At 37.0% G+C, this 26,800-nt stretch overlaps 1 protein-coding gene across 1 annotated transcript in view; it reads right to left on the reverse strand.

Moving 5' to 3' along the window:
* PARD3B (par-3 family cell polarity regulator beta) overlaps positions 1-26,800 on the reverse strand; it is a 923,861-nt gene that overhangs the window by 336,150 nt on the left and 560,911 nt on the right. Inside the window, 1 exon segment of the mRNA XM_032480017.1 lies at positions 5,308-5,352. Coding sequence (XP_032335908.1) covers positions 5,308-5,352 — 45 coding nt within the window.

Consider the following 26,800-nt stretch of genomic DNA (forward strand, 5'->3'; position numbering starts at 1 on the left):
ATATTACCTTAACCCACTGATGAGGAAAGAAAGAGTTCAAGTCCACTATTCACTTACTTACTCCAAGATTTTAGTTCCTCATCAACAATAACAATAAAAGGTCATAAAAAACAGTAATTCAATTAGAAGACATAAATATGAAAAATGACCATGGCTAGTCTTCCAAAATTCAAATGCATATTTTAATCTAGATATTCTATAAAACTAAGGAATACTGACTCAACAAAGTTTATGAAATGTCATTTAATAACTCATTATTCTATCCAATCACCTTATGTTTTCTCTTTCTTTTTTTTTAATGGTAGAACAGATTTAATTCTGCTAAGCTTTATTTAATTAACATGGTTCCCACTGTTAAGCATGTTTCTTAGCTTGATATAACTATGCTAAACCATCTTTTTATAAAAACTGAAGTATAGTCAATTTACAATATTGTGTTAGTTCCAAGTATTACAGCAAAGTGCTTTATATACATATTTATGAATATATATTCTTTTTCAATTCTTTTCCATTACTACAAGATACTGAATATAGTTCTCTATGCTATACAGTAAAGCCTTGTTGTTAATCTGTTTTAAATGTGGTGGTGTGTATCTGTCAATCCCCTGCTCCTGATTTATCCCTTGTCCCTTTCCCTTTTGGTAACCACAAGTTTGTTTTCTATGTCTGTGAGTCTGTTTGTTTTGTAAATAAATTCAGTTGTACTATTTTTTGGATTCCACATACAAGGGATATCATATAATATTTGCCTTTCTCTGACTAACTTTGTTTTACCTTTTCTTTTGCAAAGATCCAGCGATTTCTTCAACTACATTTAAACATTCTGGATTTGAAGTTTACACACAATGCATTTAAAGCAGAAAGCAGAATGTAATGTCTGTCAAGTTAGCAAATTGCATATTAAACTCTTAGTCTTTGCTATAAGACACATATCACATGCATATTTGCTATAATTTATGCATAATACATGTACATCACATGCATATTTCCTCTCTCATACATCTCTTAACTTCACACATTCATATACACGTACACATGCATACCTGCACGTGGAGAAACAAAGGCACGGATGATCAGATTAGATGTCCTTCTCACACTCACTGAATTGCAGTAGGGAATTACACCTATTGTGCTCCTGATTCGGCTAGCTGGGGTTAGTTACAAAAGGTCAGGAAGGATTCTTAAGATATTTTGATGTGTGTGTCATGTCTTCCAACTAGACTGTGTCTTACTCCTGTATTCTCAGTTCCTGAGACTGTGAGGTGTTAGGCACACGCTGGTGGAAAGTAAAATGGCCAAAAGCATGGGATCTGTATCGGGGTTTATAGCCTAACCCCACTCATCACCAACCGACAGAACAAGTACTTAAATGCCTTGAGCTTGATTTTAGCTTCTTCATCAGCAAAATGTATTAAGCTACCAACCGTACTTACCGGCTGCAACGCACCTTATCTGGAGATATCCCCTGGATCCCTAGATGGTTAATGAGTCCTTGCTCATTAATTGATAAACTTGCCTCAGAAAAGGTCTGGACTTACTGCCAACCATTACTTTTACAGACTTGCCTGTTTTACAGCTATATAGACAGGTGTTTGAGACTATAAGAAATTAAAATAGAAATAGGAAGGCTTTTTAGTCCATTTTGCTAATTAATATGTCAGAGCTCATAAAGCAGGACTCATCGGCTTTCCTCAGTACTGCATCATCTTAAAGAGCTGGGTCAGCAGAGATCTCTGCAGACAGTCAATACATATTAAAACAGTTCTAAGCAGTAAATCAAAACAAAAAAAATACGAAGACACAGTGGGAAAAAAAAAGTAAAATTTGTAAGTCCTTTCTGTCTGATTGCTGAGGAGCATTAAACTATTGGTTTAGGTGTCAGTTCAGTATATAAGAAAAAAAAAAAAGAAAATGATTCCTTCTCAGATACACTTTACGAGTCTGTGTATAGCCAAAATTAAAACCTAATTAAAAAAAAAAAGTATGACAAATTTGATGTCGCTTCCTCTGGATTCCAATGCCCCCTAAGAATGTTTGTCATTTAAAACAATTGTTTTATTGTTTAAAATATACATTTTGCTGAAATTATTTCCCCCTATGCATTGCTAGGATTTGAGTTTTGTAAGAATTCAATTAGTGACACAGGGGAAAAGGTGACAGACAGCTTTTTGGTTTTTCAAGGCTCTCTGAAACACGTGATTTTTCTTCAAGGAACCAAACAAAAAGCAATTTGCTCCTAACTTCTCTGAGTAGATCGCATCATTCCATAAACATTAATACCTCTAATATGTGGAGGAGGACCCCATATGATTATCAACAGGAGAACCCACCTGCCCGCTTCCTTGCCAAGGTCTGAGATGCAGTGCACTGCCAGTGGAAGGAAGCCCCTGAGGTGGATGGTTAGAGAAATTTCAAGAATACTGGACTGATTCCAAAAGGAGTGAGGAAAATACTACATTTTGGGCCAAAAACATTCAAAAGATTTATCTTACCTGAGACTCTGATTTGATCTGAGCTCTGAGGAATTGACCACTTAAAGATTAAGCCAAGGAAAGGTGCCAAAAATATTGTCACAAATTTGGGAGGTACCCAAGCCAGACCAACAGATGGAACTTGGCATGAAATGGTTCTCTACACACTAAGTAGCTGACTCAGAAGAAATTTTAACTCAGATGAATATATTAAAATGTTGAATATCATCCCGAATAAGAAGATGGATGATAGATTTAGGTCAGCACATACAATTTAATTTAACTTCCTGATGGTCTTGGACAGTGTGAAAGCTGCCCACATTTCTATAATTAAAAAGCAACAGGGGGAGATCTCTTCTTTAGCAAAAGAGAGATCAGTCTTTTCACCCAAATACTCTGGAGAAAGGATTTGGGGAAGGGAAAGGTGAAATAAAAAGAAGCTGACACTGGCATGATAAGAATGAATGATCACTGAACATCACACATCACAATCCACACTGGCCCATGCTTAGTGGTTGCAGACGGTAGCAGACAAGAGACTATGGTCCTATATTAGGAGAATTTTAAAAATGGTTTTGTAACTGGAAGAGGCTGCCAGAATCCAAAGGACCCTTAATTCTCTTTCACTATCGTCACTGCCACCACCGCCAAAGCCTAATGGGAAATTGCTCTACCTAAGTGCAGCCCACACTGGGAGCTGCGCTGTGTGTGAGGGATGAGTTCCTGAGGATCATTATAATTCAAGACCTTAGTCGCATATTTTTCTTTAATGCCGCTTTTCATTTTCTCAGTACTGTCTCTAATGTTTTACAGAGTGCTCTCATGTAATTTAACTCTAGAGCAAACAATTTTAGGAGATTGGTTAGCCCTCTTAATTGTGTTTTATCATACGCCACTTTGGCTCCAAAGTTATCAAGTTTTCTTTTTCTCTTTTCCAGTATTTGCACTGGTTCCACAGATAGTCAATGAAAAAACTGATGATGCTGTGAATAGGATATAAAAGTACTTAAAATGTAAGAATGGTGAATATTGTAACAGCAGTTCATTAGGGACCAAGCTCTTCTTCTAAACACCTGATGCATTTCAACAGTTTGATTCACGTGATATGAAGACCATCAGTAATATATCTCTATTACCAGCTAAAGCAAAGCCACCACATGAAGCTTACAATGAACCTGACTGACAGCTTTAAAATTATGTCATTTTTGACATTTTTAATTTGGAAGATTATTTCCATTTTTGTATTCAGCGTACTTCATTAATTTATTTAGAATATATCACACTGTATAAAAACATGTCATTTGAATCTGTCTAAAATATTACAGCCATTACTAAGATAATGTTCTCTGTGAAAAAGAGTGACAATCATTTTTAGAAACTGGCTAATAGTAATTTGTTTGGAAATGAAATAAAATTAGAATAAGATTTGATTTCCTGGAAAAAACCTGAAGGTTTATTGTTTGCTTGCTTTCAAAAACCAAATTGATAAACATTTAAAAAAAAAATGCTTCCACTTTATACCTTGAAGCCTATACCAGTACATAAAAAATTTTTATTTTCCAGTATTAGTATGTGTAAGAGAACTGAGTACGAGCAGTACCATGCATTTAAGATGAAAATAATATAGGTTATCCTTGGAGTTCCATGGTCATGAGACCTTCCTTCTCAGACTCCTAAAAACATTTCCAGTAGTAGAGAACTTAGTGGACAAGTATGATGGCAGCAAGCACCATGCGGCAGTGCGCCTCTCCCACTGAAATCTTTTCTTTCACAGTGATCTAACCTCTTAGGCTCTTTATTAGGAGAAGCCAGAAAGAAAACATCTAAGACTTGTGAACCAGCCCTTCCCTGCTTTTATCACTAGTGAATCCGGAGAAAGAAGAAAAAGAAAAACAAAAAAATCATAATCTTGCCTCGGAAGATGATGGAAGTAATGAGGCATCAAGCCCACTCACTGCTGAAAACATAACTGGCACATAAACACAGGGGATGCTTGGTGACGGGAAAGCCCTCTTTGTTTCAGAAAGAAGGGATACCAACAAATCACAGCCCGCCTGTTGTTGGGAGTGGCATTTCTAAGAGTAAAATGGATGTTCTGCAACCCCCCTCCCCCAAATAATGCACCCTCGCAGGAAACGGATTAGTGCTGTATGTACCAGCTTAGTAGCTTTCAGTGTTTTCAACAAATGTGGATAAATGATGCTGAAGAAAGGGCAAAGGAACAGAAGGCAGGCCACTTGGAAATGAAGGAAAAGCTTGGATTTTAGACCTGAGGGTACCTCACACACAACAGAGAGCCAAGAGACCCTCAGAGGTCCTTGTGGACTTCCCAGAGCACCTCCAGCGAGCTCATTCATAAGACTAAAGAAAGGTAATCCAGGCACCTCAGGCCCAGTCCTCTTACTGACACGAAAAAAGATGATTCCTTTTTGAGGAGGAAGAAATGGCCATATTTTTCTTATTCTGGAAATCTTTGTCCTGCCACTTTTATGTGAGAATCATCATGGAAAAGCATTTCAAAATTTCTTGGGTTTTCTTTGTAATTTCTTGTTATTCTATGTGTTCTGCTGGCATACAGGTTAAAGATTTTTGGCTTTACAATTACTTTTTTGGAAACCTTTCTTCTTTCTTCTCAAACATTTGAGTCAGCATACATTATGCCACTATACACACAGCCAAGCAATAATTCATCCTTGTGGAAGTCAGAGACATCTCATGTATTAATTAGCAAGCCTTTCAGTGACGAGTGGATGGAAACAGGTTCTAAATGCTACTCAAACACAGCCAGTGATTTCCAGGAAGGAGAATATAAAGTCAGTTACAAGGAATTTCTTACCAGATTTGTGTCCAGCCAATGAATGGACTTTGCTTTCATCTGGCACTGTGAGGAAATAAAAGAGACAAGGATCAGACCTGCCTGTAAATCAGCCATTTTTTGAACAACAAATTAATACAGATTTGTAATAAGTTAAATCTTTTACTGGCAAAGATTTGAGAAAAAAATTTCCTCCATCATTCCCCCCTCATTTCTATTGGTAGGTATTTTAAAGACAGCTATGAAGAAATACATGTTTATGAAATCTTCTGTGAGTATCATTTAATTCTCTTACAAATTTTCAATATTTTCAGTTCTTTTAACTGGATTTCTGTTTCTATATCTGCAAAAACAGAAATTAAACTCAAGGATCCAAAGCTCTATCATGTAAAATAAAACCCTCTGAGCATGGCAGCAATATATACATTCGGTCCTCAAGGATAGGCTTCTGTAGCTGGTCAAAATGGAGCAAAAGGGGAACAGATTTACAATTTCTCCTGAAAACAGTTTTAAAACAGATAAAACATGGAACAGCAGCATTCAAGAGACTGGACATCAGGCAACAGAGGGCAACGACTCTTGAAGGATGGAAAAACAAGTCGGGTAAGTCCTACGATTGCTCCAGCTTCCTACTCGGAGAATGCTTCCAGGTCGTGGTGCAGGAAGGGGAGCACAGGCAGAGCGCACTGATATCCCAGCCTAACGACATGAAGCTGGAGGTCCAGGAAAACCAAGGCAGATGGAGTCTGTAGGTCAGAGAACTGGAGAGGAGAGAGCGCTACAGAATCCTTTCTGAGATCTGCAGAGGACCCCCTCACCTATTCAGTTAAAGGCTGAGCTCACATGCGTGTGCAGGAAACCACCCACAGCCTAGGACAGAAGTACCCACAGGGGAAAAAGCACAGTGTCCAAAGTTCACACAAAGCTGGGAGTAAAGTTTCTATTCCCAATACCCAGAGTGAAGACCTTCATAATTCCGGGGCATTTGTTAGAGTAGGAAGAAGGATCTTGCTTCAGGAGCAGGAAAAAATTTAGGTTAACATAGCTCTGATGAAATGAATTTTTGAAAGACACAAATCACCAAAGCTTATACAGGAAGAAATAGATAATGGAACAGCTCTATAGTTTTATTTGTTTTTTAATGGATTTGTAGTTAAAACTTTCTCAGAAAGAAAGCTCTCAACCCAGATGGCTTCCCTGGTGAATTCTACCAAACATTTAAGGAAGGAGTAGTACCAATTCTACAGAAATTCTTTCAGAAAATTCAGAAGAGGGAATATTTCCCAACTCATTCTGTGAGGCTGGTATTACCATGGTACCCATATCAGGCAAAGACATTATATGAAAGCTATTAACCAGTATCTCTCATGAACATAGAGGCAAAGTTCTTAATCTTTCAGCAACTCTGCATGGATTATCACTTCAATATTCAATAACAGCTGTTCAATATTCACCATGTGTCACTGACCACATTAGCCTATAAAACTCTGGTGACTCAAGGGTTGAAGCAAGATGAGGGGAACTCTGCTAACAAGGAGGTGATCCTCTAATCTCCTGAACATTCAAGCAGCCTCAGAGTAATATGCCTCCCCTTCCTTTACCTGCAACATTGTCATAGTTCATTGACTAGTTACTATACCTAAATCTTCCCACACCCACCAAGCCCTCCTTTCCTAAGCTAATTCTTTATTTTGTAGATAAAATCATTACATATTTGTGATTTTTTTTTCCCTGGCATTAACTGCTTAAGGATCTTGTTAGACTTTTCTTCCTATTTCCAGTTGATGTCAATCCACACTTACCAACTGGCCAACCGTGGGCCAGATTCTGTCTTTCCTAGCTCTAAGAAAACTTACAGTGGAAAACAGAATTACGGTTACCAAAAGGGGAAAGGTGGGAAGGGATAAATTAGGAGTATAGGATTAATACATATACATATACATATACATATACATATACATATACATATACATATATATAAAACTGATAAAAAGCAAGGATTTACTATATAGCACAGATAATTATGTTCAACATCTTTAAATAACCTATAATGGAAAAGAACCTGAAAAAGAATAAACACACACACACACACACACACACAAACATAAAATTTATAGTGGAATCTACAGTATAAATGGAAAAATATTGGAAAATAATGATAATTTAAAAAATAATAATACTTATAGCTAATACTCATTGAGAACTTATAATATGCAGGTTCTACCCTATATAATTTATATATAATAATTCATTTAATGCTCACAATAATCTGTAAAGACAGATATTATTATCTTTGCAGATGAAGAAACTGAGGCACACTTCATACATGGAGGAGCCAGAACTTAAACATGGCGCTCTTAACCACGCTACTATACTTGTGATAAATCATAGAAGAGTTGTTATACTTTTCAAATTCTGATAGTATCAATTCAGTATAAGAAAACACTTATAAACACCACTGTGTTAGAAAACAATTACCCTCTTTATTTGAATATACATTATTAACAGAAACCTTTTTCGGTGACCAACATTAACGAGTGCTAGCTATAACTCTGTTTAACGTGTTTGGAAATCTACAGTTTTAATGGGTTCAAGCTAAAATAATTCATCCCATTTCACAGATGAGACATCATTTGTCTGAGTTAAAATCTTGACTTGGATACTTACTAGTTGCATGTGATTTCTTTTAACTTTCTGTGCCTCAATCTCATCATATATATAAAGTGGGGATAATATCGTCTTCCTCATAGGATTGTAATGAAGATTATATGTAAAAGTTTATGAAAAATACTTAGAAGATCATATAGTAAATGTTTAATGAATTTTAGCTATTAGATCATTACAGAGAAACTAAACAGAAATAATTTACATTACATGTTACAGAATAACGTGATTAATAATGAGACAGATGTGGGTTGAATTCCAGCTTTAATCAGGCAAGTTATTAAGCTCTTTTAAACCTCAGTTTCCCCATGTGAAAAATGAGATTAAAATGCTACACAGGGAGTTGTGAGGACTAAATGAAAAAGCAGTACAAAAGCACTTAGCACAGTTCCAGGTACATATTTCTCAATAAATGAAAACTTTTGATTAATGGAAATTGTGAGAGTGGTAAAGGTTATGAATTTGAGATTGTGACGGTGTTTATGGTTCAACTGTCTGCAGCACAGGTACTTTCAACTGCTATCTCATGGATAACCCAACACCCGCAGCAGGGTTTGCCTTCCAGTTTACCTGGCTCCTAGTTCATCTTGCAGTGGAAGAAAGGCAAAGGAAGTACGGTATTCACACTACGTATACGGTCTTATCATGTGCAGTTATTCTGAAAAAGGAATTCATGCCAGGATAGGGTTTTACTCTTTTGTTTTCGTCTGTTTTTTATTCTTTAACACAGAAGTTATCCCATTAAATCAAAGCCAACTTAAGTACTGAAAATTCTCCAGCCATGTTAGGTTGAACACGGTTAACAACATTTTGGCTGAATACTGTGTGCTATTTTTAGTAGGAATACTTATTATTTTAATTTGAAAGTCTTAAGAACACTAACACAAACTATTTCAAAAAACAGTGTAGAAAATCCAAATGGGTGACAGGCATAAAAATTAGGGGTCTTTCTCCAAAATAGTCACTGACACAGATGTCTATCTTCAGGACAGAAAATAAATGAATAAACATAATAGAAAATAGAGGGAGCTGTAATGACTTAATTAATAGAATACATTTTATTTAAAAGGTTAAATTGGGAACAATCATCTTTTATGCACATGCTTAGTGCAGGGAAGCGATTTAAATAACAGTAGCAAATGAGAAAATGAGGTAAAATTACATACACTACCAAGTTTTTTTCTTTAAATGACAAGTGTTATAATTAATACTCAACTTCCTTTATAACTCACATTACCTTAGAGCTTCTATAGAGCTCTCTCTCAGGGCTGGAGCTTTGTCTACTCATTTCATTGCATGTTATGCAGGCAGCGCTGCAGTGGGAACAGCAGCAGTATTAATATGGCAGGTATGTCATTTCCAACAAAGATCTTAATGACAAGGGGTTGAAAATGAGTGAGCCTGGTGAGGGGAAGGTCTTCCGTTGCAAAGTGGTAGGGTACCAGAAGTATCGAGTAAGAGTGTTGATGGAACAAGAGCCAAACTTTCTTGTCCTGGTTCTAATGACAGACTGTTTTCCCTCCTTCCTGCCTCTCCTCCCCGTCTCTCCCATCTCCCTCCTTTCTTACTTCCTCCCTTCCTTCTTTCCTTCAAGTTTCCAGAGCACATTCTATTCCCTTTCTTATCTTCAGTTTTACCCAAGGGCTGGTACTGCTTGCTCCTGATTACCTTACAGGGTTATTACAGTAATTGAAGAGGTATCAGTGAAACATTGACTCCTGAAGAAGAAATTCATAGACGTTATTATTGTAACTGTTATTAAGAACTTAGAGGGCACTGTGGACTCGCCTCTCTAGAGATTTCTCTAGAGCTATTCAGATAATGGGATTTCTATATTAAGCTCCTGCTTCCTAGCATTCAACTCAAGATCAATGGACACCACTTGATTTTACTATAAGGTATTTCAGAAGGAGGGCACTCTGGTTTGGATGTTTGTTAATTTCCTGATGCCTCCTCTGGTTCAGAAAGACCTGCTCAGGAAACACAGCACCCTGATGGTCTATGTTTCCAGTTGTTTTGACTGTAGACCTTTGACGCTAATTACAACTACTCAGCACCGATGGCACCTTTTTAAAAAATGTGGCTGAATGCACAGCGTCCTTTGGCTTAATTTCAACCAGGTTCACTGTTAGAATTGAGAGAAACCATATAGAAAGAAAATAAGGGAGGAAAATCTGTGAAAAAGATGGCATTCTGAGAACTTACTAGTGGCAAACATTAAAGTGCATATAATACTTTCATATGTTGGCGTCCCAGTTGGATATATTTATATTAATATAGTGATCACTTAAAGTGATTTAAAAAAGTTTTATTCTTTTGTCAAGCTTTCTTATACACTTCAAATGCATTCTCACTGGGTGAAAACAATCCCCTTGCTTACTGATAGCATTTGATACGCATTCTGTAATATAAGTGACTATTAGGGACTGCACTTGCTTAATAAAAATTTGCAGAACGGTGGCAGATTTGGTGAGTTAATGGGCCCCATATGCTCTTCCTATGCTGACAGAAGATGGTATATTGCTAACATGCACAAATCTCTTCAGATGAAAATTGCCATCAGCTACAGTTATTCTTTTTGAGAATGCCAACACTATGTCATGAATGGGGAATATGCAAATGTGTTCAGATTTCCACTACTTCATATTGAGATAGTTTGATGCAAAGCAGCATTCTAAAACATGATGCAATGTTTGTCTTTCACAGAGACAGCTCTATTTCATTTAGTTTTTGATTTCCATATCTTTGACATAGTAGAGACTGCAATTTTGAAGATGATATTTGGCACAATAAAAATCTATCTTCTAATGAGGCCATAAATACTTCTCTTCGGATAGTTTGCTAGGAAACTAAATATCAAGTAATTCCTTAATGGTTAATAAACTTGTTTCTAAAAGCTGTTCCTTCAGAATTAAAAAAAAAAAAAGGGATGTAGTTGCCAATATTAAGAATCAATTTGCTTCTCTTTCAGCAGATCAATTTCTGTGCCACTGATTGATTTCCAGAATTTCTAAGGAACCAAACCTGTTTCAAGTTGTAAATTAGTTCCCTCCTTAGCAACCATGAACTATTACTGCATTAATTTATAGTGTTTTCTTATGTCAATGACTATTTGGCATACTGTTTCTCCTTAGGGGGACTTTTTGAGTTTTCAGCACTATAAATTCTTATGTGTTGAAAAATTCTTCCTTCTCTTGGGGAAAAAAAAAAAACACACAAAAAAGAAAATAAGGCTTTTGCTGAAAAAAGGGGCTGGGGAATTAGTACAAGATAATGATGCAAATGGTTATCTCACCATCTATCTTAGCAAGCTTCCCCCAAAGAACCAAGTTCATCCCTGATGTGCCACTGCTCTGACAATAAGCTAATTGGAACACAACAGCTGAAGTTTTCTTCTAACATTATAGGGCATCTCCCAGCCAGGCTGCCACAGGACAAAAATGAGGGGCCCCTCTTTCATCATTATCCAACTGGGCATTCATTCACAACTTCTCAGTGATCTCTTTAGAATTCCCTTTCTTTCTCCATGAATCTTAGGAAAGCCCGAAGTTTCCTAAAGTTAGGAAAATCCAACACTTTTCATGTTCTTACACTAGTCTTTATCTCATTAAAGAGCATTAGAAAAACCAAATCATTCCTTCATAAATTCATTAATTCATTTGTTCATTAATTCATTCATAAATAAATTCATTAATTCATTTGTTTTGAATCCATTCCATAAACACTGTCTTTCTGAAAAGAATCAGACACTCAACCCTAGGGTTTAACGATGAAATACAAATAAGTATGTTGCATGGACACAACATAGTGTAATAAACAGAACAATAAAGGAAAAAGGATACACTTTAGGAATAGAGCAGACAGTCACACAGACATGAGGATTCACAAAAATAATAAAGGTTTTAAGTGACTGATTATTTGAACCAATACACCTGGGACATCTTTTTATTCATGGTAAGGAAGTAGGCATGACAAGAGTGGAAGAACTCAAGCTTTGATGTTAAAGGGACCTGGATTCTGACACTAATTACATGTGTGACCAAAGACTAACTACTTAGTCTTTTTCAAGTGCATTGAACTTATTTGTAAAATGTAGACAATGCTGCCTACCACAAAGTATGAGACAACTTACAGGACATAAAACTTATCATGGAATCCAGCAGAAGCAAGTGCTCAAAGAGGATTATGCCTGTCTTTCACACCCCGTCACTTCTGCTAGGTGCTCTGCACTCCAGCACACCAGAAGTATGCTTTTGAACAGGCCATGCAACTTCATGCATCTGTACAATATAAAGACAACGCGTGCAATTTTGTCTGAATCACAATGAAACTTCATCCATTCTCCTGCTTAGCAAACGTGTTTTAAGACCCCATTCAAATGTCATCTCCAGGTCATCCTCTTATGTCTCCAGGCTGAGCGCAGGGATCAAAGTAATTTGCAAATATCTCAGTTATCTGTGTATGGGTCTGCTTCACATTAAACTATGAGCACCTTAAGGAAGAGATATGCCTTGTTTTTCCTTGTTAGTCTGGAATCATGACTAGCACCCTCGTGGGTACTCATTAATGTTTACTGAGTGAATGAGTGCAGTATTTGTAAGATTAAAGAAAGGAAGCAGCAATTTAGATATGTCCCTTCAGCTAAAGGGGCTAGACCAATAAATGTGACATATGTTCATTGTGGTATACATATGGTTATATGAATGTTGTGACAAAAATGTGTATAAATCAAGTAAAATTCTTGTGATGCCATTTGCAGACACACTCTTGGCAAGGAAGGAGTAGGGGAAGGTGACTGGAGTCTGATTCTGGGATAGGTCTAAATAAAGATTATGATTCGATAGAGCTACTTACACTCATTTATTTTAAACTCATTTACATTTTGAGCAGTGAACTGTAGGAAAAAATATGCCTTGCAGTGTTTCTCTAATAACTAGGTTATCAGTTCTTATGTATTTATTTTTGGGCTTGCTGGCACTAATCTCACTGTTGTTCTTCACATGGTAATGATATCTAAAAGAGCAATTCATTCTGTCTGCAGAAAATATCACACTGCATTAACAAAAATGCCGAGTACTAGTACACAGGGTACTCCTTTCCGTACACAAATGTTGCAAGTTTCCAAAGCTGTAAACAGAAGAGGGGAGGGTATAGCTCAAGTGGTAGAGCATATGGTTAGTATTCATGAGGTCCTGGGTTCAATCCCCAGTACATCCTCTAAAAATAAATAAGTCTAATAACCACCCCCCCCAAATAAAGCTGTAAATAGATGTCTTTTTGTTACAACACAACTTCAGACAAAAACAAAAACAAAACCCACGAACTACAAAAATTGCTTTTCTAAAGTACTGCAACATTAAAATATTTATAACATATGTAAGATGCAAAAGCCAACAATAAAGCAAACACTGTGTACCAACCAACAGATCTGAGAAAAGAATATTATTTTACTTTGAAGCCCTGTAGGTGTTCCACTCCAATCTCATTCCTTTTTCTCCACAATTTTCTTGCTTTTCTTTATAATTTTACTGCAAATTTGTTCCCAAAAAACTTTCTTTAAATTGTATCATTCATTAAATAATATTGGACTCTGTCACATACTTTTCTGTGTAATCTGATGTGATCATACAATTTTTGTTTCCTTAGTCTGTCGATATGTGACTCACATCAATTGATTTCAATTGTTAAACCAACCTTGCATTCCCAGGATCAACTCCACTCATTGTGTGTCATATTTCCATACTTCTTTGTGTGCATGATAATCTTTTATTGGATACTAGATACTGTGAATTTTACCTTGTTGAGTGCTCAGTATTTTTATAATCCTGTAAGTATTTTCACATCTTTGGGATATAGTTGAGTTACTTGGGAAGAGTTCATCTTTCGAGGCTTTGCTTTTAAGATCTGTTAGGCAGGACTACAGCAACATTTACCCTAGGCCGAAATGCCTTAATACAGAGGCAGTACCTCCATGCATACCTTACCCAATGCCCTGTGGATTTTAAGGTTTTTCCTTGTTGGTGGGAATAGGTTCCTTGTTGGTGGTCTTGCGTAAGCACTAGCTACTCTGGGGAGTTATTTTCTCAGCCTTGGTAGTTTCTTCACATGTGTGCTCTTATTAGTAGATGGTGTAATACCCACAAAAGATTGTCTAGATATTTCTGGAGTTCTCTCTCTATGCAGATATGTCTTCTCTTGTACTCTTCAAACTCTAACCATCTTGCTTTCCCTGGACTCTCAGCCCTCTCTCCCTAACTCAGATATCAAAGAATGTAATATGAATCTTATAGCAAGTTTTCTGATATAGTCCTATTTAATTTCTCTGAAATAAGTTGCAAAATGATTACAATATTAAATAAATCAAAACATCTATGTTCTTACAACCACAGCTTTCTAAGTCCTAGAACCAATGGCGCTAAGCCTACTTGTGTAACTGTAACCCAAGGTGCAATGGAGAAAACACTGAGTTAAGAATGGGATTAGTGACTGAGAATATTCTTGGAAAGTCTCATTACCTGCTTCTCTCCAACAGAAGGATATCATGAAATCAATGCTAAGAACAAACAAATTTTTTTTGGAATTTTCTTGGACCACAAAGAGAACACACCCAAGCTGGTGGACTGAAAGCAAACCATGTCTAGGCCCAGGGCTAGTCTCCTGCCTTGACAGCACAAATGCCATCCTCATGAGCAGTGCTCATTCATCTTCCTTCCAAGAGTCCTCAAAACTGGACCCAAGGCTTTTTCCATCCTATGGCTGAACTCTGGCAATTGCCTCCAACTTGTTCTTGGCCTGCCTCCATCTCTTCCACTTTAAATCTTATTTACCATGCCCAGATTAATCTATGCTAAAGGTCACCTTCATCATTTTTCTAACCTACCCCAAACCCTCACTAAATTCAACTGCTGAGAAGTCTCCTTACTCTTTTATTCAAGGTTTGAACTCTCTTTAGCTTTTTTCTTATATTTTACTCTATTCACCTTTTATTGAAGTTGTTTTGAGCAATTCTTGGTTTCTTCCCATTTGTCTTTATCTTTAATTGGAAATGCCTCAAACCTCTCACAGATAAACCCTGTGTTTCTCCTGGGCCCAGCTGCCCACTGTAACCTCCTCTTTGTAGGGTATTCTATTTCCGACTCCCCCAGAACACTTCAGGTTTGCCTTCAAGTCAATGTACAACTTTTCACCCTGTATTATGTTGATTTGTGAGCAACTTCAATGAAGGCAAATATAATATTTTATTCATCTTTATGTGATAAACAGTTATAGAGCACAGAGGTCCTCAAAAGTTAGTTGTATGGAGTCTCTGACTCACTGTCTCTCTCTTTGAAATCTATGACAGGGAAAGGATTGTGTGAGATCCCTCCCAGGAAACTTCTTTTTCTGTGAATTCTTGGGATCTACCCAAGGGTTGGACTATTTCTACTACTCAGACTATGAAAACTTTCATGTTTCCTAGACCCTTGATAAATATTTCTATTTTCAGCAAGAAATTGATACTGATTAAATTACAGGGAAAAAAAGGGCACAGGCTACCCTACATGTTACACAAGAAAGACTATTATTCACTATTAACTAGTGAAACAACACACCTCTAATTCCATTAATCATAATGTATATTTCCATATAGAGATTCTATCTTTCACAGGAATAAAGAGGAAGGAAACGAAAACTTACTACCAACTTACATGTGTCAGAAATCACACTACGCATTTTAATATATGTTGTCTCATTCAATCGTCATAAAAACTCTGAGAGTGGTTACTTTCACTTCACAGAGGAGGGAACTGAGGCTCAGTGGTATCATGTCATAAAGTTAGCAAGTGAGACAGCTGGGATCTGGAGGGTTCCTGACTTCAAAGCACACATTCCTTCTACAATGTGAGTCAGAGAGGGAAGACTTTGCTAATGGCTTCACCATCAAGAACCATATATTTCACTAGTCACCACTACCTCCTAAAGTAGAATTTCATAACAAGCCATGTGAAAGAGCACATGCTGTCTCTTAAAAATGGTTGCTGACGCTCCCAGAAGGAAGAAACAGAGTTGTCATAAGTTGTTTTAAGACTCGTACACCTGGAAATTGTTACCAAGGAGAGGCATAGACTATTGTTCAGATGGTGTTAGAGCAGCTGAACAATCTTAAAAAAAAACAGACAAATCTAAGTGACATCACAGAGGACTTACTGCTAGAACATAGGAAGGAAGCAACAGAGAGGACCACAAATGAATCCAGTGTGCAGTCTTGGGACTGACAGCTGCCATTATTACAAGATAGAGGAAAAAAATGGTGTAGGATCAGATCAACAATCTTGATAGCGTAGAAGTGGCACCAACTGCCCTGGACTCACATCTCTTTTTCACTTCCCATCAACTTTTTAATGCAATGTAAGACAGCATTAGATTTTGGCAGCCAAATTGGCTTATTGTTGGCTCATCAAGTGTATGGCCAACAAAAATCCTGAAGTCTCTTTTACATTAACTGCTGTTAAGCCAGGTCCTTGTCCAACAAATACCTTCGGAGAGCCACTAGTATGCTGGACCAGGGACTGTGGAGTGAAAGACAGACTCGAGCCGTGTACCAGCAGCGTTTCCAGCACACAACTAATTGTACACAGCGAAAAGGGTGTTAGCAAACCTTCCTGATCAAAGCTTCCTTCAGCTGGAATAACCCCCTGACTTATCTTTGAGATTCTGCACTCACTCCCTCTAGTCTATTTTCCATACAGAAGCTGGAGTAATCCTTTAAAAAAAAAAACTTATCATAACAGTCTCTGGGCTCAAAACTTCCCAATAGCTTCCAATCACATTCAGAAGAAAATCTAAAAACTTACTTTAGCCTCTGAGCCCTGGTTTCTGTGGCCCTTCCACCTTGTTCTGCATGGCTCTCCCCCTGCTCAGTGTATGTCACCCATCCTGGCCTCATTAAAGTTCCCTAAACATTCCAAGTATGACCCTCTTTAGAGTTTTGGGACATGATCTTCCCTGACATAGCTCACTGCCCCCCACATTCACTTCCTCACAGACATCAGATCTTCACAAAGGTCCTGCCTGGTCACCTGACCTAAGGTAGGACCTTCCATCCCAACTCTCTGTCACTATCTCCTCATCCTGCTTCATTTTTCTACAAAGCACTCACCACTGCCTGAAATCTTCCCTATTGGAACATAAGCTCCCTGTGGACACGGGCTTTGTTCACCATTTTGTCTCCAGGACCTAGAACAGTGCCTGGTACAGAAAGGCACTCAATATTTGTGAATGAAAGGATGATTGGGGAACTGAGAAAATAGGTAACACAGAGACTGAGCCTAGTTTATGGATTAGGCCTTCCTGGCAGCTTTCAGTTGAGACCCGCAGATGTACAGGGAAGCGTGGAGATGGTTTTTAGGCAGAAGAAGCATGAAAGCCCCCAAACAGGTCCCACACATAGAACCTAAAAATCTTCCGTAGATCTGAAGTGCTCAGCATGAGAGGGTGGCAGGTGAGAGTGTAAGTGGAGGATGGAGAGAGGGGTCAGGCATGGAGTATCTCAAAAGCCACATTAATGAGTTTTGTCTTTATCTTCAAGGCAATGGGACACTGCTGAGGGATTTTCAGCAAGGAAGTGACATGATCAGATTTGTGTTTTAAAAAGATCACCCAGGCTGTGGCGTGGAAAATGAATTGGATGGAAGTAAGACAGGAGGCAATGGCCTCTTTTTTTGAACACAAGTACGGGAATTTACATTTATCCCTATTAAATTTAATCTTCTGAATTGCAGCTCATCAGTTCTCCCTGTTGAGACCTTTCTGAATCCTGATTCTGTCATCCAGTGCATTAGCTAACCCAGCAAACTGTGTATGTCATTTACACATCTGACAAGCAAGCCTGCTACGCCCAAGCCACATGCAAAGCGTACGCCACTGAACACCATCCCTGCTCTCTTAAGGTACCTGTAGGATGGCAGGCTGGGTAGAAACATACTCCCCCATCACTAGGCAGTGTCTCTTCTTGTAAAATTAATTGGCCAGGCCAGAACTGAACTATAACCCTCCACATTTAGTAACCCGAGCTATCCAGGATTTTCATGTGAATTTCCCTTAAAGCTTAGGAACTTCACATAAGACAGCAAGTTTATTCTTGTATGAATTAATTTTGGCATGTGGCTTCTGGCTGGGGATTGTATAGTTGCTTCTGTTCTTGGCTACGATAAGTGCTATCAAAAGATTTCTGTTCTGGCATGAACTGAAGTATGTAATACTGTCTCTATTTCTGCCCAGAATCTACCATCAACTGTTTAACATGCAAACTGTGCAAAACCAAGGCTACTAGTATGTAATAGATTCTGAGAAGTTGTCATCCAGACTCATTGTTTATTAGAGGATATTAATTTGGAGGCTTATGTGCTGTCTCTCCAATTCAGAGCACACAACCATTCACTTAGATAGGATGCTCAAAGGTCTGCATACACTCTAGTGAAACGATCTGGTATTTTATACTGATCTATTAGACGAGCTCGTTTAAATCCGGCTCCTTTTTGCAGAACAGGTGATTACACATACATATTAAGTATCCACTATCTTTATGGAAGATCTTAAGGTATATTAAGAATCCTGAAAAAGGTTGCGCTAATAAAAACCATTAATAGGCAAAGTAGAAAGTTGCCAGACCCAGAGTCCAAAGTGACTTCACAAGCAGTGAATTTTTTGAACCTTTTTTGTTCTTAGACCAGGGATTTCTTTGGAAGCCTCAGAGGCTACTGACAAAGGAAAGCAAAAAGGAAAAGCAGTGGGCTGCATATATGGCGCGTCACACCCTCCTTCCTGCTGCCCCGATTCTTACATTAAATAAAGTATCTTGTTGCAAAAATTTGAAAGAGATTTAGAAAAATTGATTTAAAATTATTTGGGTGTGAGTGCTTCATTTAATAGGTATTGACGGATTTTTTTTTTTTTAGCAATCTCGGTGCATACCTAGAAATTCTTGTGACCTGTGGAAAAAAACCCAAAATACAAATGTAACGTATTGATATTTTAAAATTATTTCTAAATGTAACAGTTAATAAAACTGACATAAAGTTACATTTTAGGGATAGTCAAATATTTATCAATTTCTAATTTCCTGCTTTATTCTCATAGATTAGAGCCAATAATTCTTTCATGTCTTGGATACTTTGGTAGGACCTTGTAAAGCACGCTGGCTCTAAGCCTTGCACCTATAATGACTGGGAGGAAAATACAAAACCACTGCCTGCTTCAATCCGAGGGATTGTTTCAACAATTCGGGACCTGGAACTATAAAGTTAAAAACCATAGGTTTAGAATCATTAAGAAGGAAACTAATGATTTACTGCTGTTCCATTTGGGTGTTTCCTTTCTGTATTTTGTGTCTTCATTAGATTCTCTGGTTTGAAAATGGTGCCAGTGTTGTCTTAACTCTGACTCCTCGTCCTCTGCTCCAGCCCAAATGTAAGTGGTCAAGCTTGACTTGGACCACAGACAGGGAATCAGGTCACTGCTCTTTTACCACTTTTCTAACTGATTCTACAATTCTGTCAAAACAGGATTGAAATAATGGTCTCTAAAGACATGGATCTAAGAGAACTCAGAAATTCAGCCAGCGGACATGAGGCTCTCTTTAAACCTCTACACACAAGCAGGGACCAGAAGCTTATGACCTTGCAGGGCAGCTAGGGCAGACACTGCAATGTCACCGACAAGTCTGCTCTCCCTACCTACTTTCTGGCTAGAAGGTACGTGATACGTCATAGCCTGGCCAGTGGGATGAAAGTGGAAGCACGCTGGGCGGCACTTAGACCATACTGGGTATCTTGATAGAGAGGGAGGAATGGTGGCAGGCCCTTTTGTCTCCTCCCTGCCCACCAGCTTCTTTTTTTCCTTTGAACAGGGATATGATTTCTGAAGCTACAATAGCCATCTGGACACTGAAATAACAAATATGAAAACAAAGGCTCACAGATCAAGGATGACAGAAGGGAAAAGGAGAAGAAGCCTCGGTCTCTGATGGCCTCACTGGGACCCTGAATTGCCCTATTCAGACTTCAGGTTGTGTGTGACAAATAAACTCCCATTTATCACACCACCGCTGGTAGAGCTCTCAGAGCGCTGCAGTGGAGTGTGCGCCTACTCTGGTCGGGAGTAACTTTCTGTGTCGACCTGAAAGCTGTCAACAAACGTCTCATCATTCTGCCCAGAAATACTCTTAGCCTCTCTTCTCGGTGATAGTCCTCAATGATGCAAGGTCAGCCAATGCACCTTGCACCTTCCTTGTCCTTTTTGTAGTTAAATATCCCCATTTCTTTCTGTCATGGACAGGATTACCTGCTTTTTAAATTCTATTTTAAAATTATTTTAATATTGCCAATTGATTTTATTCTAATTGTGAATGTAATACATATTTGAAGATTTGAAATATATGGAAATGTATAAATAAGATAAAAATGATCCTTGCAACTTCCGCCATTGATATATGTATTCCGTTATTGATATATGTATAGACACGCCCATCTATGCACATGTACAGACATTAATTGTACACTGTGTTCTTCAAGTGTTTTATCATTAACATCTCATGTCATTAAATAGTCTGAAGATTTTTATTGGTTGCATAATAGTCTATCATATCTATTAGATTAATAGCTTACAATCTCAATAACTCTCTTATTGCTGGAAAATTAAGTTCACTACAGTGAAAAATCCTTAAATTTAAATCATGGTCAAATCTTTAAATCTTTTTTGTAGGATAATTCCTTGAAATGGAATTACTGGATAAAAGATAAAAATATTGAGTGCTAAGGTGCCTTATAGAATTACCACATTGCTTTACAGTAAAGCAGCAACAACTTAAATATCCAGCAAGCATGTGTTGCAAGACTGGCGCATGTCTTTTGCAACATTTGCCAATGTCTGCCTATATAGTATCTTAATTTCCTTAATTATTTGAGAGGCTGAATATATTTAACATATATCGGCTGATTACATTTTTTCTTTTGTGTATTGTCTGATCATATATTTTTCAAATTTTGTATTGAAGTGTTTTCCAATTACTAACAAGAGCTCTTCCTATATTCAAGATGTTAATCCTTTGTCATGTATTTTATAATTATTCCTTTATTCTCTTGAACAACACAGAACGTGTGGCTAATAGGGAGCGATGATTAAGTGTCTCTTAAACAGGGTCTCTTAATCCTATTTTAAGAATGTTGGGGTTTCCAAATTAATTAACTTTTCAGGATGTTGCTGGATTAAAAAGAACAACGTAATCCAAAGTGAACTCATCTGCTCTTTCCTTAGTGTCACGTATATTATCCATAGTCACTCTCTTCTCTAACTTAAGAAAAAAGATTTTCTCTTTTCACTCAAATAAACTTGTCTACATATTTCTCTTGTATACTAGCATTTTATTTTCAAAATGAACCTTCTAAAACATGCTTAGAAAAGTACACAGTAATGATATACTGAACACCTGTTTAAGACTACTGCCTTCTTCTTACAAATATAATATTCCCAATTCATTAATGATGGAGTGTATCATGAGCTTCTCCAGTAGGGTAGACAGACTGAATTATCTTTAGAAATTCTTGTCCTTAATGATTCTGTGACCATATTTTCAGTATAATAACATCTCTAAATTATGGTTTGTTTATGGATAAGCCCTTAAAGTGAGAGCTTTTTTTTTTTTTAAAATATGGATACAGATTTAGACATCTAAGGGTTTAGTTAATTTAGCCAATTTAAGAGTTAACTTATATACCTAACAATATCAAGTAGCGATGCCGGACACTGCTTAAATCAGGTTACGTTAATAAGAGGCCTGTTAAAGATCCTCAGCTGTCTTAGCACATGAGGCTATAGGAAGAAGAATGAACTTGTATCAATAAATTCTTTGATTGAATCTAAATAAAAATTTGCTTTGTGGATAAAAACAGGCATAGACGTTATGAAGCCGTAGTGGGGGAGCCTGCACCAAGTGTAAGCTGTGTAGAATATTTTCAATTTATTCTGAGCCACTCATGTTCTTTGACTCAGACTCTTTTTGGTATCACTTTGGGATATTTGTCATGACGACTAATACTCTGTGACCCAAGGTGAGCAAAAAAAAATCTCTGAATATTCAGCTTTACACAACATTCGTGACAGCTCACATGCAATCGAATTGCTCTACACTAATGTAATTCAATTTCTTGTTGCTGCAGGTAAAAGCAAGCAGTTCAAGAATGTTTTGAATATAATTCCCATGGCACAGGGTTTATGCACAGCTTACAGTATCCTTCTGCAAACAGATTTATAGAAAATGAAAAGGGGATTCATAAGTAAGAAGCATGCAGGTTTTTCTGTTGTTGTTAGAGAAATATTATCTTCAAATTCTTTTAATTCAACAAACAAAAGGAAAAAGTCTTATACGTTAAAATATAAATAAAAGGATATACTTCTTGAGCTTAAAAAGAAAATAACCAAAGGAAAAGATAGAAGAATACAAAGGGGGAAAAATGTCAAGGATAGAAGTCTAGGAAGGGCCACAAAACAATCTGATCTAATTAACCCTCTCTGGCAGTGAGAGGGAATTCACATGATCTAAATCAATTATGTCAAGTGATTGCCTAATTTATTCATAGATTCCTCCAATTAGGAAATAAAGCACACAGCCCTTTTCTTCAAGATTTAAACAACTGCTTTCACTCTTTTCTATGTAATGGAATTAAAGCCCTTAGCCTATTATATTTCCTGTGTTTGACTCTTCCCTTAAATCTGTTCATTATTATGAACCTTTTCTAAACACTTTCAAATGAACAAAACTAGTCTGGGTAAGTAAAAGTGAACGTAGAATGCTATATTCTACACCCTCCTAAGATATTTTTTAGCCCTATTCGACTTTGCTACCCAAATCGAACATTTATTTGCATTTTTATTCATCTATTCATTCAATCTTTTGATGTAGGAAAGGTGAACCTGCCCACTGAGTAAGATCAGTGAAATCAATCATGAAGATCAATGGGTTTCTGAGATCACAGCCAGGTTGCTCTCATGCTATCCATTCATATCTTCCATCTTGGATTTACTCCACACCTACACATTCTAAGTAGTAAGGAAGATGCCAAAGAAGTGTAAGGAATGACCCTGCAGGGGCTTGCAATCTGACTGGAGTGGGTATAATTAATTCTCCCTCAGTAGGTACTCAAAAGAGTACGCAATTCTGTGCTAAAATTGGTAAAACCAAAGGTAATTGCTTTAGGAAGTCAGAGAAAGAGCTGGAAAAAATGACAGCTCCCTGGAGCAGGCAAGACTTGAGTGGGCCCTGAATGAAAGTTAAAATTTAAATAGGAAGGAAGAGAGGATGATGGGTCTTCCATTTTTAGAGTTAAGACTGGGAAATTAATAATTCTCACTTGCAACGGAAAGGCTTAAGGGTTTAGAGCCCAGGCATGGAAGTTAAATGTACCCGAGTTCAAATCCTGGCTACCCCGCTTCCTAGCTATGACACCTTACAGAAGTCAGTCTCTTTATGAACCATTACATTTATCTGTAAAATGGCAAATAACTACACCTGGTAAATAGCAAATGCACAAAAAACACTAGGTACTACCACTACCATTATAGATAATACTATGTTCCCTCTTTTTTCTCTTCATAGTGTAGATTAATAGGTATCATCACTGCCTTGAATACTGGGCTGAGGAAATCTGATCTGTTTACCAGGAGTAAAGGAAAGTCTGCAGTTTCTAGCCACTGACCATCCAGTAACATATGAGAGGTTCTTCCTGAGACATATTGCATGCAGCCAGCCACATTCTGTCATCATCATCCGTGATCAATTCACGCTTGGTTATAGCCCTGCTCTTTCACGCTGCTCTGCAGTTAATTCCTACTTAGTTAGCGACCGTAGACATTTCTCCACCCTGGAGATGCTCTCTCAGGTTGCATCCCCCTTCACAGCACTGCTCCACATGTCCCAGCTTGTCGGAAATCCTTTGTTCACCCTGCTCTGATTCTTGTACATCATCTTTCAACCTCACAAACACATCTTCTCTGCCAAGGGCATTCCTCAGAGCTCTACTCCTATGAGATGGTCTGTAACCAAGGCTCCTGTGATCAAGTAAGTTTGGGAAATGCTGCATTTTACCGTATCTTGAAAACTTGTGGGGACAAGCCCACAACGTGCATAAAACACATTAAAGGCAGTGAACCATCTTGTATTTAAATGGCTGTTTAACTCAGAATTTTCCAAATTCGCTAAACCATTCTTTACTATATCATTCAAGTCATTATGAAGACATTCACTCTATTTAGTTTTAATTAAATTTTATGTTCACCTATTTTTATATTATCTTCAATCTTTGATAAGCCTTCACTACTAGGCTATAGATGGAGGACTTTGCTTTGTGACTTACCTCTAGAGAAAAACAAAAAACAGAGAACTAAGATTATTTACCTGGAATCTACTGATTTATTAAGGGTGGAAACAGGCATCTCTGATAACTCATTTTTCACTCAGTTTGGGTGCTACATTATTTTTTTCCAAATTTAGAAAATGGGCTAAATGTTTTCCAATCCCTTGGTACACTCTTGTTTTACTTTTAAGAAATTTCAGCTGAAACTTTACAGGTCTCACAATTCCGTCAGGACAATCGTGTTGTGCTTGGGGATTACGCCAGTTAGCTCCTGGATCAGCAGAGCGTAGATCGGCTAGTCCCAGCTCACTTCAAACCATCACTCATGATTAGTCAATTTCCAATTTGATCTCTGTTTTAATTTTATTTAATTTTAATACCTTCATTGGCTAGAGTTCCTCCTAACCTTTTCTTATGAACATTAGAAACCAAGTGGGGATTGAATCATTAGCATTTCCAGTCATGTTCCCTCTCTCCACAATTTGTGCAAGTTAGTTTGTTGTACTAGATATCTGTCTGGTGCCTGTATTCTCTTATTTTATCATGACTGTTTATATTCTTAATCTCTCAAACTTTGTTCCTGAGACTACTTCCACTAAAGGAAACTCACAGAAGTAAGATGCTGTTGTCTTGTCACTGATAAGCCTCAATTATTTAGAACAGTACATAGCGCAGAAGCAGCACTCAATGAATATTTGTTAAAGGAAGAGACAGATGGATGAATTTTACATGGGACTGAAATTATATCTTCAAGTGCTGGACAACTTTTTCAGTCTTATGAAAACAGAGTAAGTGTTTCTGGTGACACCAGCCCTTGTACTAATGTGCTCTAAAGCAGCCAAAACCACTGTATATAAAGTACAGTAGGTTTAGTGTTCCCATGAAGAACTACAAAGACATTGTTTTAGTAAGATGAATGGACTTCCCCTAGATTAAGAAATTTTTCTCATAAATAAGTCCAAGTTCTGACTCTGCCTCTGATTCATGTTCAGCTAGACATTTTCTAACCAGTTAATGAAAGATACAGATGTAGTAATTAATATGTACTTTGGAGCAAGAAACACACTTAGCTTTAGGAAAGTAAAAGCAAATATCTATTTTTCCCCAAGAGCAATAGTTGAGATTTGACCTTTAATGTAGAATAACATTTTACTTCTAAAAAGCGATATTTAATTTAGAAATTTTCAGCCTTACAGCAAAAATGCTCAGATAATTCACAAGAGAAAATATACAACAAATAAATATATGAAAAATGTTTACCCACAGAAGTAATTTTAAAAGTAAAATACAAATAGCTCTTTTGAGTCAAAACTGGCAAAAAAGAAAAAAAAAAAACAAAAGACGACACCCAGATTCTTTCATATACTACTGAGATGAGCTAAATTTCCTTCTGAGAGGGCAACTGGTCACAGATGTCAAAAGCCTTAATCTTTATACAACATTTGGCCAAAGAGTTATACATATCGAAATTTACTATGATGAAATAATCATGATTATTTACAAAGGTTTATACACTAGTAGGGTCAATGCATTGCTATTCGGAGGAGCAAAAAAATTGGAAACAAATTACAAACCAAATAATATAATACTAGGCAAAACAGGTTACATTCACTCAAGAGCAAGCTTTACAATTAAAAGATATTATTATAGAAGCAAAGACACAGAGTCTAATATTTAAGCTAGATTATTCTTAAAGGACTCAACTTGAAAAGCATATATTTAGTACAATAACTGGGGAAAAATTGGAATATAAAAATATGAATATGTATACATGAGAATAAAAATAAGCAAGATTAAAGATGTTTTGCTTTTTAAAGAACAAACTGCAACTACTGCACCTAAAAATGAGATAGTTGTGCCTTCCTACAGTAGCTTAAATCTCTGCATAAAGTATTACCAATAACAAATATTTATTATTCTGAATACCATCTGGAAGGGACAACTGTAAAACTCCCAAACTTCGTTAACATGGATTCATTATATTATACATGATACTTTATTATACTGTATTTAATTATTTATTTATATATAATATCTTCAGCCAATGGAACCCTCACTTCAAAACAACTGAAATGTTTCATATTTGCAAGAAGAATTTAAATATTTTGTTTAGCTTTGCATAGCTCCCTTAGCTTCATATTTTATAAAGATGTTTTTACATTAGTACAAAAGTTCCTTAAAAAGGAACACAGAATTTCATTTAAATATGAACAATGGTTTAGAAAGCGAAGGCAAGTGGGAAGGAAAAAAAGGTTCATATTTGGCTTTATTTAAAATGCTCAGTATTCGAGATGTGGAGTCTCCATGGAGGTGCAAAATATAAAGAAGAAAGCACTTCATGTACTAATCCAAGTTTTAAGAGGGGTCTGGAATATTTCAGTTCTAAAGGATAAAGCAGTTTTTCCATGGATCAAGATTTCCCAACAGAGCACAAGTAATGCTCTGAATACAGAGAGGCCAGT

This window comes from Camelus ferus, chromosome 5 (assembly GCF_009834535.1).
Source record: "Camelus ferus isolate YT-003-E chromosome 5, BCGSAC_Cfer_1.0, whole genome shotgun sequence".
Classification (NCBI taxonomy): domain Eukaryota; kingdom Metazoa; phylum Chordata; class Mammalia; order Artiodactyla; family Camelidae; genus Camelus; species Camelus ferus.